A 16,507-nucleotide genomic window follows, 5' to 3' on the forward strand; every position below is an offset into this window, starting at 1 on the left:
TAAATAAGATACTTTGTTTATTTATATTACATATTTATATGAACTGTACTTTTTCATTTTTAAAAAATTGCATTTTTATAATTGTCAGGCCAATTAAATTCAATTAAATTCAAGTTTATTTGTATAGCGCTTTTCACGATACAAATCGTTGCAAAGCAACTTTACAGCAAATTAGGTTTCTACAATATTTAGTAGTAGCTTATCAGTGGTGACTGTCAGTTAATAAACATATGGCAGAAATGTACGGAAAAATCAATTAAAGACGTAATCAAACAGACGATGAACACTATTAACAGCAATTATTATATGATGCAATCAAACTTATAGCAAAATGTGGTAGTTCTGTATGTTGTTTCAGGGTTGGCATCATCTGAGGTCCTCTGAGGGGTTGGCATCATCTCTTCTCAGGTGTTCTGGATCCAGACAAGCATTGCAATGTAACATTTGCATAAATACATACTATACATGCATGTATGCGTGTGTATCATGTTTGAGATTAACTGAATTAACCCCAAAGAAATAATCAGATGTAATCACAATTAATTTGTTTAATTATAAATTTAAAAAAAACAGATGCTCCACAGCCACAATCCTCAGCAACAAACAGTGGGCTTATATTTGAATAAATGACACTTGTGGACTAATCTGACCTGAAGCTTACCATTAAGTACTGTATGGTGTATGGTGTGGTGATGGTGTGGTATGGTGATTACATGGAGGTAGACAAAACTAGTCTCAAAGGGTTAGGTAAACTCAGATTGGGGTTGAACTGTCACAGCAATAGATTTAGAGGGCCACAATTTAGCTCTAAGCACAAAAAGCCCATGATGTTCCAAACCTCACTGTTGTTTGGCCAGAGGAAAACATCGAGCTCTACTCATGGGTAAGCACAGGGGAAAAATAACTAGCAAATAAAGAAAGCTTTCAAAACTCATTACTGTAAAAGGACCCACACTCCACTGGTAAAGGACTGTTTACTGAGACATGTCTTCTTCAGGGTTTACTTTATATGAGTTAAAGAGTAGATGACCCTGTCAATACCGAGGGCAGTATTACTGAGTTTATTCACTTGAAACAGACTCAATTTTAACTATGACTATGAAATTTCATCTTTCTTCAAACATAGATGATGCTACAGTTTCTGATACTCTTGTTGCTAATTTACTTTTTTAAACATGTAGTGTAAGTAGGGCTTTTTAATAGATTCATCAAGGAAAAAGCAGACTCTGGCACTTTTAGATATAACAGCAGCATGTGTGCCATAAGGACGCACAAATTAAAACCAGTCAAAGACTGTTTGGTGGCACGAAGACAGTTCACTTCCATGCTGAGGCACATTTTAGAGGAACCCAGACGGCAACCGAGCACAGAGTTAAATTTTGTCTCGTAGCTTTTGAGTCTGACAACATAATTCGCAGAAAAAATTGTTTATAAGGAAAAGCCTACTTTATTCAACATATTAAATCCTGCTCATGCTGCGAGCTGCTCATATGTTGTTCTGGGGTTTGTCTATACTGGTTTACTGCATGGCTTTGGTAGAGTTTTGAATCCTAGAACTAACCAATGGGATAATGATTATGCACATTTATATAATAATACAGTTTAAAGGGATAGTTCACCAAAAAATTTTAATTCTGTCATTAATTACTCACCCTCATGTCGTTCCAAACCCATAAGACCTTCGTTCATCTTAGGAACAAAAATTAAGATATTTTTAATGATCTCTGAAAGCTATCTGACCTGGAGGAGAAGAATTGTTGACTAAAGTCGTTATTTAAAAAAAAAATTCATAAAATGTATTCTCGTAGCTTTGTAAAATTATGGTTGAACCACTGATGTCACATGGACAATTTTAATGATGTCCATACTATGTTTCTGGGTCTGGGAACATTTCAATTACATTGCTGTCTATGGAGAGTCAGAAAGCTCTCAGATTTCATCAAATCTGATATATTAATTTGTGTTCCGAAGATGAACGAATGTCTTACAGCAGTGTTTCTCAACCCTGGTCCTAGGTGCCCCCAAACACTGCACATTTTGTATGTCTCCCTTATCTGACACACCTATTTCAGGTCCTGGGGTTTCTTTTAATGAGCTAATGAGTTGAATCAGGTGTGTTTGATTAGGGAGACACACAAAATGTGCAGTGCTGGGGGGCGCTCGGGACCAGGGTTGAGAAACACTGTCATAAGCACTATTCGCACGGGATTAGTATTATCTGGGGACCTTGTGTGATTTAGAAATTACTCCCCCACATCTGAATTTCGTGTGGTGCATTCGCACGGGATAAGCGAAGCCTGTGATTTTACTTGAATTTACTGACTTGTCTCCCAGTTACCCGGATGTCAAGGCTTTGAGAGTCCCGTTCTATGGTCCAGATTGATTTAAAAAAAAATAAACTAATATAATTTTGTGCGCTGTCATTTACATTTCACCAGGTTAATATAATATCTCAAAACCTTTTCAGCTTTCTTTTTCTGCAAATTGTATGGTGTAGCGATATGATGACAGCACCCAAAATACTATCAAACACTCCAACGCAGCTCCATTCTTCGCGAAAGATGGATAAAAAGGCGCACAGCAAACAAAAACCTCAAAAAATGATATGAGACCCGCCAAATGCTGGCCGAATCACAGAGATGCCGATTCGCACGGTACTAATATTATCACAGGACCTCGGTGTTCGGCGAAATATGGTAGGACATTTGCGGGGGAATTTTTACTTTACAAATTACAGACATGGCCGATTCGCACGGGATTAAGATCACAGACAACCTCCGCAATTATTACAAATGACTGGAGGTCACCAGGTAATACTAATCCCATGCGAATAGGGCTTTACAGGTTTGGAGCTGTAATTAATGACATAATTTTCCTTTTTCCGTAAACTAACCCTTTAAGAAAAAAAAAATCTAATCAGCCACTCAAATAAAAATACCAATATATTTACACCTTCCAGCTCCACTTCTAATAGTATACCAAGATATTTAAAACATGTGTTAAGGTGCAAAAATCCAACAGATGGTGCTGAAAAATAAATTTTGTAGCTATACATTTTAATTAGTCATCTGTATCAAATAAACTAGGTTATCAACATGCCACAGATCCACTGCATATTCTATTCCAAGGCACTATATGCATCCTCACTATTTCGCCTCTGGTTGCTTAGTCACTAGAACATGTTCAGACCCAGTTTTGGAAGCAGGAATACTATCACAGAATGCCAGGAAACTGAGTGGGATTTCAGAATCATGCCAAAAACCTCCTTGCACAATTGTATCGACTATGTTGATGGAAGATTTGTAGACAAAATCACAGCACCTCTGTAGATAACAAAAAAGAAAAAAAAACTAGGACAGGCTGTTAGAGCTTCTTTTTGTCAATTATTTTTTGTCAATTATTTTGAAAACATTTCTAACAACCCTTAAAACATACTTTAACATGAGCACCTTTCAGCAAAGCATTAAAAAACTTGAGTTTTGTTATTATTAAAAGGATAAAATACAGAAAAACTGCTTCAAAATATGAACAGACAAAATGCCATTAGCATGAATACAAGACAAACCAAACAGAGATTATCTTAATATAGGGAGATGAGAGGGTCTGTATTACTTACTATTGGAGAAAGCGCAACGGCTAACTTGGATCATGTGTGCCGTAATAACCAATCACATTACAGCCTTGACGTCATTGAATTTCAGTCAGAGTTGTGCGACACTCATTCGCCGTTTACGGATATCATAGGAATGAATGGGAAGTGCCGTAAACTGAATCCCACCTGTCGCAAAAAATCAATGACTTCTCTTATAAAACAGCATTTGTTTTCATGGTAAACTCTAAAAATAGTTTAATCCAAAAGTATTGTTTAGTGTAAAACATGTTGCAGATTAGCAGATTGGCTGTCGATTCATTAAATGATAAGCCGTTTCCTCTAAAAAGCTGTTTATTCATCGTAGTGAAGCCTCTCCTCCATTGACATCCATTAAAAAAAACAGCCTCTGGTCTCCTTTCCCACGTACTGCCAGACCGGAAGCCATTTTCGGCTAATGGTTGTAGGCTTTTTCGGCTAATTGTTGCAGGCTTGCCTTCTAGTGGCTTTGAACCAAATACTTCTGTACTGGTAGTAAAAATACTGAACATTAAACAGAAAGACGTGAATGCATGGTGAATCTAAATGGGGACCAAAGTGTGAAAAAGTGAGTTCATTAGCAATCAGACTTTGTCTTGAGTATGGAAGACTTTCTTATAGACCCAAGGACTCTTCACATGATATGTTTTCATGTTTTTTTCTGACAGGCCCTCATCCATATTTCATCAGAGCTTCACAAGCATTTGTTCTGTCCATTAACACCATCTTCTTCCAATTTGTTTGCCGCTCCTCCCCACTTCTAAGAGCTAAAGAAAGTATCAGCAGAGACAATGAAGAATTATGCTACGGCTTCAGTTTTACCAGATAATCTGTAAAAATTCACTGAAACAAGATTTAAAACCATAAAATGCTTTCTTCAATAGATGTATTGTGCTTTGTGTCTTCAAGTGTTATGTTAAAGGGGTCATATGATGCGATTTCAAGTTTTCCTTTCTCTTTGGAGTGTTACAAGCTGTTCGTGAATAGATAAGATCCCTAAAGTTGCAAAAACTAAAGTCTCAAACCCAAAGAGATATTCTTTATTAAAATTAAGACTCGTCCACACCCTCCTAAAACGCCTCGTTTAAACACGCTCCCACATGTCTACGTCAATGTGTGGGAAGATTTGCATAACACCGCCCAAATGTTCACGCAAAGAAAGAAGGTGTAACTTTATTGTTGCTGCCACCACCGCCACCATGTTGTGAAGACGCTGTGTGTTTCGTTGCGAAAGCGAAAATACTTAGTTTGGCCTTCTGTTACGTTCCTCGTATGTTTTCTTTTTTTCTTTTGTTGTTTCTGCTCTAAATTCTTAGGTTTTGTTTATTGGCTGCTCGGTTCATCAGTTGACCAATCAGGATGGACCTACCCGTTTAAAAGGCGGCCGGGCTTCGTGTGCTGCTGTCAGTCGTCCCGCTTTCCAGTCGGTGGGCGACTGTCCATTTTTGCCAGCCGCGCTCATTTCTTTCTTTGACTGTTTGAGGTGTGTTTATTAGTTATTTTGAATTGTTCAGTTGACTGACTTACTCGTTAGTTTATTGAGGCTTTCTGGTCCTGTGGTTAGGTTTGCTAAACCTGTGTCATTGTTCGCTAGAACTTAGAAACACCTGTTGCTGAATGATTAGTACCTTAGTTGCTGGTTTGACATGTGGTGCCAAGTTACCCCTGTGATCAGTTAACGTAGACCAATGTGTTTTTGTTAAGTGAGTCCTGTTAGAATGATTTCGGGAAAAGGAGGTAGGTAAGTTTTTGCATTTAAATTTAGTTCTTTTCTTGTTAGTTTTAGTTAGGGAGTGACTGCCACCTATGTATTTTGTTATTAATTAGGGTAGTTTACGTTGGGCGTCGGATACGCTGAAGTTTGCGGTTTTATTTCTACATTTTCTGTTTGATAGTTAGATTAGTTGGGTTCAGTTGTCGGGGTTGGTTTGCTTTTGATTATTTCTTTGTTTTGGCGTCACTCAGTTTTCTCCTTTTTGCGATAGAAAAGCGGAGCTTTCCAACTTCAGTAACATGTTATGGTAATACAGCTGTGAAATTACAAACAAAAAATACACATTCTGAGACATGAATTGAAATGAATTGTGAATTTTATTAACATTAAATCGTCCTCCTCTCATTTTCACCTCAACATTTTGGGGAAGCCGCTCTGACAATGAATCAACAGAAAAACATTTATGGTGCAATTATGCTTTCTGGAGTTTGTGCAAGAAAAGTTATATATTGCCTTTAATACAATTGAGTGCTGGATGCAGTCAACACAACACTGGACAATGTAACTGCGTAGCCTTTGAAAAACGCAATAAAACTCTAAATAAAATGATCTAGACTGTTGGCTTGGCAAACATTATTTAACTGCCTTTGTTCTTAACTATGAAAGAAAGAAAAAAGTCAAATCAGCTGGCAATGGATTCATTATTTTGTAACTGTACAATATGAGCTACTAAGAAATGCAATTACTGGTGCCTTTTTCATATGAAAAGCAAATTTCATGTTGCATTTGAAAGAGACGCTGGGATGAGAATCACGTTGATTGGTTGGCCTGATGCATCCCAGTTTTATTCTAACTTGTTTTAATTAGCACTATCTTAAGAAGCGTCTTACAGAGAAATTATTTAATCTCTTTATACGACTCTAACGGCTGTTAGGCCAACAAGAACATCCCGATTTAGCCAACTGTACAGGAGCTAATTGAGGAATCCCAATTTAGAGCCATATTTAAAGACATTACTGATCCTCACTTAGATAATAACAGAGTAGACGTGTTTAAAATAGCTGTGCTGAATCAAAGTCAGACCTCTCACAGCTCAGCGACAAGTTTAGCTGCTCACAATACAAGATTCGCATGTGTAAGGCAGCCTATATCCTATAGCACAAGGCCATTTAACCGGACATTTTGCCCGACTGATTTATTTGTTTGTTTTTGATCACACTTACTCTACTTTTGTGGAAGCTGATTTCCACCAGAATGAAACATGACAAAAAGTTTAAAATAAGAAAATAAAGTCACACTGCAAGATATCAAGTCACGATTTGGGTCACTATTACAATATTTTTGTATACTTTGCTGCAGAAGGAGGCTTACGTTACTCTACTTTTGTGGAAGCTGATTTCCACCAGAATGAAACATGACAAAAAGTTTAAAATAAGAAATAAAGTCACACTGCAAGATATCAAGTCACGATTTGGGTCACTATTACAATATTTTTGTATACTTTGCTGCAGAAGGAGGCTTACAGGCTTATTTATACATTCATAATTAATATATATAGTACTACTCAAAGTTTTAGGGTTGGTAAGATATTTTTATGTTTTTGAAAGATGTCTCTTTATGCTGACCAAGTCTGCATTTGATTGAAAATACAGTAAAAACTGTAGCATTTAAAAAGTATTATAATAAATATGTATTATTTCAAATTTAAAATAACTGTTTTCTGTTTTAATATTTTTTTAAATGCCATATTTTCCTGTGACGGCAAAGCTGAATTTTCAGCAGTCATTACTCCAGTCTTCAGTTTCGAATGGACACATTTTGAGTCTGATTTAAAAGATCACACAAAATTCTGAAACATACAAAAAAAAAATTGCCAGTCAATGTCAATGATTCACTTTTTCCCCTATTTTCTGTCCTAATTTTACAGGACAATTAACATTAATTCTAAATGTATTAAACATGGTAAAATGTGTTAAAAATAAATTAGGTTAAACATTGATATTTCATGACAATTTGCACAGGTCTAATTTTGTGTCAGGCTGGAGGAAAGAATCAATCAACTTCCAAGCAATACATTATGCGCATTATAGTTACATGAAACAAGAAAAGTTCACCTGTGATTATTGTCCTTTAGTCCTTAGTGTAAGAGTCCTTAGAATAAGGAGTCTCATTAGAAACAAACTCGCATGGACCATTCCAATCTTGTAGAGGAGGATCCAGGACAATGAGAGGGCGGTTTGTCCTTGAACACTGATAATATCGAGTGTAAATAAAAGCCTGCAGTCTTCGTGCTCTCCGCTATGCTGCTCATACATATGTAAGATTAGAGAACTGTGATTGGAATTGCATGGACAAAACACATAAGCCAAGGTCACACAAGCAGATAGAAAGTGAGTGGGACAACAAAAAGAAATCAAATAGCATAGCACACCAGAGAGATTACACTCAGTAGGAGACACAGGCCACAGACCTCGCTTACTGCTTAAAAACACCAGATAACTTCTGTTTGCTTTTGGTACTGCATTCCTGATGTCAGTAACGGAAATGTAGAAAAGCAAGTCACCTTGAAGCATGGTGTTAGCAATCATAACAGCACAGCAATATGCTTGGATTTAACATTAAAGGGTTAATTCACACCAAAATTCTGTCATTAATTACTCACCCTCATGTCGTTCCAAACTCGTACGTTTCATCCGTTCATCTTCGGAACACAAATTAAGATATTTTTGATACATTTTGATGAAAAAGGTAATTATTTTTGTCTTCTTTGCACACAAAAAGTATTCTCGTAATTTTGTAAAATTACGGTTGAATCACTGATGTCACATAAATTATTTTAGCGATGTCCTTGCCACGTTTCTGGATCTTGATCATGTAAGGATCCTTGCTGTCTATGGAGGATCAGAGAGCTCTTGGCAAGCATCAAAAATATCTTAATTTGTGTTCTGAAGATGAACGAAGGTCTTACAGGTTTGGAACGACATGAGGGTGAGTTATTAATGACAGAATTTAAATTTTTGGGTGAGCTATCCCTTTAAAAATGTTTTGCTTGGAGCTCAACAATAACATTTATCACACCTGTACTTGTGATAGTCTCACAGTCTTACATGAAAAGGTATGGAATAACCTTGAACACATAAATAGAGTGCTTTGAGGACCATAAAATGAAACCCAACGCTGGAAGTGCTATTCCTGTCCATGATTGTCTTTCTGCATTATTAATGTACTTTTTAATACAGCTGCTGTTAAACTGTTCAGTTCAAATGCCTGGATTTTATCTCTCTCTCTCTCTCTCTCTCCTCCAATCTGTCTTTGACTCTCTTTCTCTTAGTCTTTGATGTTTCAGGAGTGAGGATTAAAAGCTCATTGCAGAGAAAAAATTGTGCCCTCAGCATAATTTCTAAAACCATGACCTGAGCGCTAAAGCCTCTGTAGATGTTACAGCTTCTACAGTTCAGATCCCTTCCCAATAAAATGAGCTTCGGGGCATTTTCAATGCAAACACAAATTATTTTGTTTTTAAATTAAATCGAATGCCAAAATTGTTACAAAGCCCCTCATTAGTTCAAGAAATCACACTGGAAGTTTCTTCTGAATGCCAGACAGGATTGAGTAGACTATGTTAGGATTCCAAATACAGAATTTAGTAAATGTAAATAAAATGAAAGTTTTTGTGATTTGTATTAAGTTTTAGTTTATTGATTACCATTAGAGTGTACCTGAGACCCTTTATGTTCACGGTTTATTATTATAAATGCTGTTACTCCATTCATGATGCAGTCTGTTTTTTTTTTCTTTTCAAACATACTTTCTCTTTTGCTGCTGCTAAATAATTGAGCATCACGGGTGATAAGCTGCAAATAGTCCACTTCTTTTGTATATACCATAGCATACCATACCAAGAAAATGCTTAATTAATAAGACAGACATGTGACTCTCTAAAGTGAGGGTTCAATCTAAAGTGAAATCTGAACTTTAATCACTAATGTTTTCTATGATCGACAGTCTGTTGATATTTGAGCTCACATCTGATACACTTTGGAGTTTGTCTGAGGTGAGACAGAGCACGAGAGACAAAAACTCTCTTCCACAAATATGGGTCTCCTCTCCACAAAAAAGTATGTTTACATTAGGAGCATGACAGCATTTTTAATTTAATGCCTGTGGAGGTTTGCAAAATTTAAGCAAAAATCATAAAAAAGATTTGAGCTTTTTAGCAGCTTTTAGTAATTTACCCAGCAGCCTCAGATGCACCAGATAGCCTTTTTCCACTGAAAAGACTAAATTAGTGATGCAGCCAAAAACTGAAGACAAAAATAACATTTTTGGGCCATTTAACTGTTCAGGGTGATTATTAACCAGTCATGTCATTTCAGCAATGAGCCACCTTTCAATATTTCAGCCAAACAAAGCACACACATTGCTCTTGCCTCACTTTTGGTCATGATGAAGTATATCCACATGCTGACAGGTTTACTTGTTGTAGCTTATCCACATTTGGTGCAGATGACAGCCAAAAACACAGTTTCTGGTTTCTGTCAATGATTAGCCCTCCAAAAATACTTCAGCCAAATCAAAAACCTTTTTTTTTTCAGCTGAATATTTTCAGTTGCATCACTAACTGAAGCACTGAGTTCTTGTGCCAGAGCTCGGCTTGATATGACAGTCAGAAGTTAGGATTCAATGCAATCAATTGACATTTGCAAACTAAATCATTTCAGATGGACAAAAAAAATAAAGTGGTCATTTGTTCAAGACCAGCAGCTTTTAGGTATCCACAGGAAGCCAATTTTTCTGGTCCAGTACTGTCTACTATTGAAATGCATGGAATGGTTGCAGATTGGGCATTGGCAGGGGACAAAGAGGCTCAATATGCCTGCATCACTCAGTCCACATGGGACAATCCAGCCAGTAACACACTCGGTGCAGACAAACAAAACAAACCCAGAATTAATATTTTACACTGACCAGCACACAACCTTCTTCTTGTACTCCATGCCAGCCTGGGCAAATACATTATGTTCCCATCTGGGCCTGTTCAGGTTACAGCTCTGTTGACGAGTGGCCATATAACTCACTGTTCAGTGACCACAGGGAAACACTGTAATACAGCTATGCTGCTACAGTATTCCTCATAACACAGATCAGAGGACATGCACACAGAACCTCTTATGAGTAATCGTAGAAGATGTCTAGAAAGCAGGTTAGTAGCTATATTTATTGCTACAGTATATTTACTAGTTGTCACTGTGTCATTTAAGACACTTAACCTCTGATTGCTCCAGGGGGGTTGTCCCTATAATAGGGCTGGGAAAATAAATCGATGCATCGCGAATCGAGAAATGATTCAGCATCGATTCTAAGATTTTCCGAATGCATCGTGATACTTTCTTGAGTTGATTCTGACCTTAGTTTTTAACAGCAGCACGATTTAAGTGTAATGACCTTCCTTTGATTAATTCATCCAAACTTTGACAAATTCCGTGACATTCCGCGTTACACAGTAAATTCCGTTGACTGGATTCCGCAATTCCATCCGTGTTTTCGAGATGGTCCTCACTGCAGATCCATCCACAAGATCCAGTGGGCGGGGTTGGATCCAGATCCAACTCCTCCCACTTTACATATACCTAAACCTACCCGTCTCCACCCCCTGATCCCTAAACCCACCCATCTCCACCCCCTAGATGTGGATCCAACCCCGCCCCCTGGATCTTTGTTCTGCAGTGAGGGGCTACTGGTGTTTTCCGCTTCGCGGAAATCATAGGGCCATAGGCGTACCTCGTGGGAAGGTCCAAACCCCACCTCTGAGTCGCTGTCATCAGAATCCTGTGTGTTGCTAGATGTTGAGGGTCCTGAGGTGTGCACCAACCCATTTAGAGCATCTGTAATGAGCCGATTTCATGGCTTTGTTTTGATGAGGTTGACTTTGGAAAAAAACATGTTTTTTCGAAATTATCGTTTATTATGGGATTTTTTTCATTATTGATCATACATCGTAGAGGTCAAAATTATCATACAAATACGATAATTATCGTATGTCTGGCAACACTGGTGCGCATAAAAACTAGATTAGAGTGCCATCTTGATTTCATGGCTTTGTTTTGATGAGGTTGACTTTGGAAAAAAACATGTTTTTTTCGAAATTATCGTTTATTATGGGATTTTTTTCATTATTGATCATACATCGTAGAGGTCAAAATTATCATACAAATACGATAATTATCGTATGTCTGGCAACACTGGTGCGCATAAAAACTAGATTAGAGTGCCATCTGCTGTTAAAATCTAAGCTCAGAATCGATTCCAGAGGAATCGCGATGCATTCTGAAAATCACAGAATCGATCCACGAAACGATTCTGCATCGATTTATCGTCCCAGCCCTGCCCTATAAGTACTCTTTGGATAGTAACTTCTAAAATAGGAAACATCAAACAAACAAAAGGGCAGGGAGAGATTTGTACGTACAAGCAGACATGATGTAGACAGAAAGCAGGTCTCACCTCATAATGTGCCACTCTCTGTGAATCTGAGATGAGCTGAGCGCTGCACACTTTGCAGTAACTGTCTGTGAAAAGGCCTTGATCCACCTCTGTTGACTTCATCTAAAACAACAAAAAAAACATTATTATATTTCAGCACTTTATTATACACTTCCTTCACTAAACACTGTGAATTTGAAAATGACAGAAGTCGAAACCACTGCACGTACTGCACTGCTATTTTAGACATACTTTTGGGAAAAACAGTGTCATGAAAACATGTGTCACATGAATTATTCATGAAGACGTGGTTTCCTGTCACTTTAATTATTTCAGCATGCGTCACACATATTAAAACACCGAACCAGCATGAGGACATGACATGCACTCCCAGAACGGCTTATAAACAGACTGCAGGGGTTTTAGAGCAACAGATAAAACCTTCATATGACCTTCATGTGATGAAAAATAACAATGAACACATTTAAATGGCAATTCACTGCAAAACACAAAAATAAAATACATGTTCATAAAGTAAACTTTAAATACCATGTGCTTTGTGGATGATAAGTGAACAAGTCAAGGGCCTAAAATTCCCATATTAGTTATTTGATAGTTGCAGCCAGATACATGTGGAGGGAAAAAGTAATAAAGAGATAAAAGAACAGTAGGAAACATTTTGCAATATCTAGAAATGCTCTCAGATTATAAAATGTACTTTCTGCAAATGCTAAGCTTTACTTTACATTTTGAGCGATTTATTTGTGTGTGTCCTGGGTAATGAAGGAACTGATCACTTTGTAGTTGCCCTTTGCACTCTCTGCCTCATAGACCAATTAGAATGTCTTTATTACTGCCAATTACTAACAGCTGCACTGATGTGGAGACAAGATTAAAAGCCTACAGACTGTGTTTGAAAGCAGCTGCCATGCTGCACAATTGATTATTGATAGACAGCGGATTTGTATGAAGGCACTTCCTAAGGAAACTGGTCTCGGGCCAAAGAGAGGTGTAATACCTGGAGAGAGCTGTCTGTTAGCATCTCTATTCATCTTAACAGCACGTGTAGAAGGATACAGCATGCTTGCTGCCATCTTTGCTCAAGGGCACACATTTACGCTTACGTCTTCCCATGCACACAGGATGGTGGGATATATACCTATGCTGGCATTAAAAAATGACCAGGCAACAGTGAATACATTGGATTCAGACATGCTTTGATGCCTTTCGATCTCAATATACTGTCTGCAAAGGAAGCATTCTTTAGGTTGCGGACAAGCAACAGTTTGAAGAAAGTGCTGGTGGATTGAGCAGCTGGCATCTATGATGTGTTTCCCTAATTCTTTTTTTATATATATATATATTTTATCTTTTTGTTTTCTTTCTGTCTGCTTTATCACACAGACCCCTGCAAGAATGCAAACTATTTGTTTGAAACTTCTTGCTCGATAGTGTGATATCATGACACTTTTAAAGTTTTTTTGATGTTTTTGGTGTTGTACTTGAATGCTTAAAAATTCATTAGACCAGGAGCCTTGTGGTAAAATTTAGTTCCAACTGAATTTGTAATTTAACTGAACACCAAAACTTTGATTGGCTAGTTTGAGTGGTTTAAAGTCCCTGTAAGACAAGCCAGTTCACCTGATGGCTATTTTGGTAATGATTTCGGGCAGCTACTTTTTATGTAACCAATAGACATACAAAATACAGCTGCTTGATCTAATTGAAGTCGAGATAAACAGAAGTTGCAACAGCTCTTTTCTTCCATGTTGTGAGTGAAAGAAATGATCGAAAGAGTGAAAGAGTAAAAGATTTATCTATCAGTTGTTGATTAGATGGAGGCAGACATGAATGCAGTTGATTGTAAGAAAGGTACGGGGTTTAAGCAGACTAAATGAAAGTCCGCCATACTTTAGTCTTGTTTCACCAGAAGATCAAGGTATGATATTTTGATTAAAAATTACAGGGTTCAAAACAAATGTTTTAAAAAAATGGAAAATGCATGGATGAATCATTCACAATTAGATCAATAACATGCATTTTAAAAGATGGGTGAATTTTCATGCCAGCAGATTAAGACACTGGGATTTTCACATTTTGAGCATGGCCTGATTTGCAAATGCTAATTACTGCAACTTCTCGAAGACAGAATAAATAAACATACTCAGTAGTTTCCAAATAGAGTCGGTTTGTTACGCTAAATTCATGCATACATAGATATCACACCATTACCATATTCAAGCTATTCAAATAAAATTATTATAATCTTCCATTCAGTAGCTCAAATCTATCCCAGGCTGTTGCTAATCTAGATATTTTCTAAATCTTCATCAGATTTAGAGCTCAGGTAAATCTTCAATAGTGCTCAGTTGCGCTTTCTAATTTTTTATATTTCATATTCTGACACTCTGATCTCATACTTTGAGGGGCATGTGGAAAGTACTTTGTTGTTGTAAATTGTGATGCATCTGCAAAACCATACACCAAGGATACTGTGTGTGGTTTTTCAACTTCATTTTGTTTGTGGCCCATCGTCAGAGAAAAGGCAACCTTCTCCAACAAAGGACTGTAGACGTGCTGAATTCAGACAACAAGTTTGCACAGGCATTCCAGCAGCATAAGTTTGCAGAGATGAAGATAAAAAAACTATAAAAGATAACCAGAGCTGCTGCAGAATAGGGGAGAAATGGACAGGGAATGAAAAGAGAAGAAGTCGAAAGAGGGTGTGGGGAGAGGAGCTCACGCTCCCTCTCTGAGGAAACCGTGCATAAATTCAACAGAACAAAATAGGCAAAATACCATCACTGGAGCCCAAGCTTCATCGCTCTCATGAACACATACATACACACCGCACACATTTAAAAAACAGTTGCATTATTAATCAGTCTGAGGCCTGCTTAGAGCGAGGAATGGGGCTGACAGAGTTGAAGAGTTTTCCCCCTTACTTATTTGCCATGTGAATGTGATTAAAAGGCAAAATAATAAAAATGTACCCTATTTCCTTTCATAATAAAATGTCTCTGGCTTTAGTGTGCACAGTTTATCAGTGCGTGTTATTCAAAAGATTTTTTCATAATCTTTAATCAAAAACCTTCTTTGCCTCAGCTGCTGTCACACAACATGGACCACAGAACAAAATGCAAAAAGCACTATACAAATAAAAATAACTTGACTCGAACTCCGCTGCTGATAAAAACAAGAAAGTCTACAACAGATTTTCAGACTGCCAAGGACCTTCAAACTTGCACGGAAAGCTTTAATGGAAAGTTCAGATTTTACAACTCTTTCCAACATTAAACTATTTATTGAGCACCAAATCAATGAGTGCTGATTATAAGAATATTGGTAGCACTTTAGTATAGGGACTAGGGATGCACCGAAATGAAAATTCTTGGCCGAAGCCGAACAAAATGAAACACTGGGCCGAAGGCCGAATACCGAACACGGTTTTTCAAGTTTTTTCCCCCATTTTGACAATTTTTTCACCATTGCATAAATGAAATAGCTAAAATGTGATTTTTACTGTTTTGTCTTGCTTTTCAAAGAAAAAAATAATTTACAAAACAACAATTTAAAAATATTTACTTAAGACTGAATTTTTTTTAGCATTCTAGCAGACATTATACCAATATAACACAACTTAACTTAAAATTAATAAGTTAGTAAAATAATATTTTTTGGCCTTTTTTTAGACCCCCTTCTTGAATCAGGCATGTATTTTGACTTACAAATAAATGCAGCCTTGCTGAGCAGAAGATACTTATTTTAAAACATTAGAAAATATTATAGTTCCTAGTCTGAACATTATGTGTAAATGTTACAATAAATGTTTTAATAGAGCTGTTGTAATTATTATTTTCATTATTATTTTATTTTACAGAGCAACAGTAAAATTACAATAATAACATTTATTAATGTTGACGGAGTTCTTGCTTTTTCTCAACTTTTATTTTGGCAGAAACCCGCAGGAAGACCTCAGTGCTTCTTTTTGTTGACAAATAATTCTCATTACGAATTTGGGAAGACGTTTGTTGCACGTATCGCATTGTCACATGCCTTGTAAAAATTCATAAAAATGTTACTGAGCAGCTGACGAGTAACAGTTTCAGCCCAGATTTCCCTCGCGCTTTGGACTTTGAACCCTACCGCCGCGAGCTCGTGCAGCGCTGTTTGAACACATGCAATTCCTGTGTGTATTAGAAAACATAACATTCTGTAGTTTATTTAATTGTTTAAGGGCATTTCACAATTTTAATCATCATACAGTAACCAGCAACAACCACCCTTCCTCTTCTCATCGAAGACATGCGATGCAGTACTAAACAGTCTCTCGCTGTCGGTGCTTGTAATGATTTTTGCGTCTTTCTCGGACAGCTGTTTCCACACTGCCGTCATGTTTGCTGTAGTGTTGGGTCATTCTTGAACGATTCGTTCATTTTGAACGAATCTTTAATGTGACTCGGGAAGACCGAGTCGTCTCGGGGAGTGATTCGTTCAGTCGCGCATGAGCAACATCATATAGGTTCTGTACTGGAATTAGTCAAGTAGTTCACCTGTTTCGAGTCTTCGGGTTTTTCCGAGTCGTTTGTTCATCACTACACAGCCCCATAAGCTTTATCCAATGCAGACTGAGCCGGAAAGAGAATTGATTAGTTCATCTCTTGAGTCTTCGGGTTTTTCCG

The 16,507-nt window shown here is 37.3% G+C and overlaps 1 protein-coding gene across 1 annotated transcript in view; it reads right to left on the minus strand.

The window, feature by feature from the left end:
• Nucleotides 1–16,507, minus strand: part of zmat4a (zinc finger, matrin-type 4a) — a 92,863-nt gene that overhangs the window by 65,947 nt on the left and 10,409 nt on the right. The window contains exon 2 of the mRNA XM_016285244.1: nucleotides 11,847–11,948. Coding sequence (XP_016140730.1) covers nucleotides 11,847–11,948 — 102 coding nt within the window. The remainder of the gene's footprint in view (nucleotides 1–11,846; nucleotides 11,949–16,507) is intronic.

The sequence above is a fragment of the Sinocyclocheilus grahami genome, unplaced genomic scaffold, assembly GCF_001515645.1.
Source record: "Sinocyclocheilus grahami isolate Dianchi unplaced genomic scaffold, SAMN03320097.WGS_v1.1 scaffold195.1, whole genome shotgun sequence".
Taxonomy (NCBI): domain Eukaryota; kingdom Metazoa; phylum Chordata; class Actinopteri; order Cypriniformes; family Cyprinidae; genus Sinocyclocheilus; species Sinocyclocheilus grahami.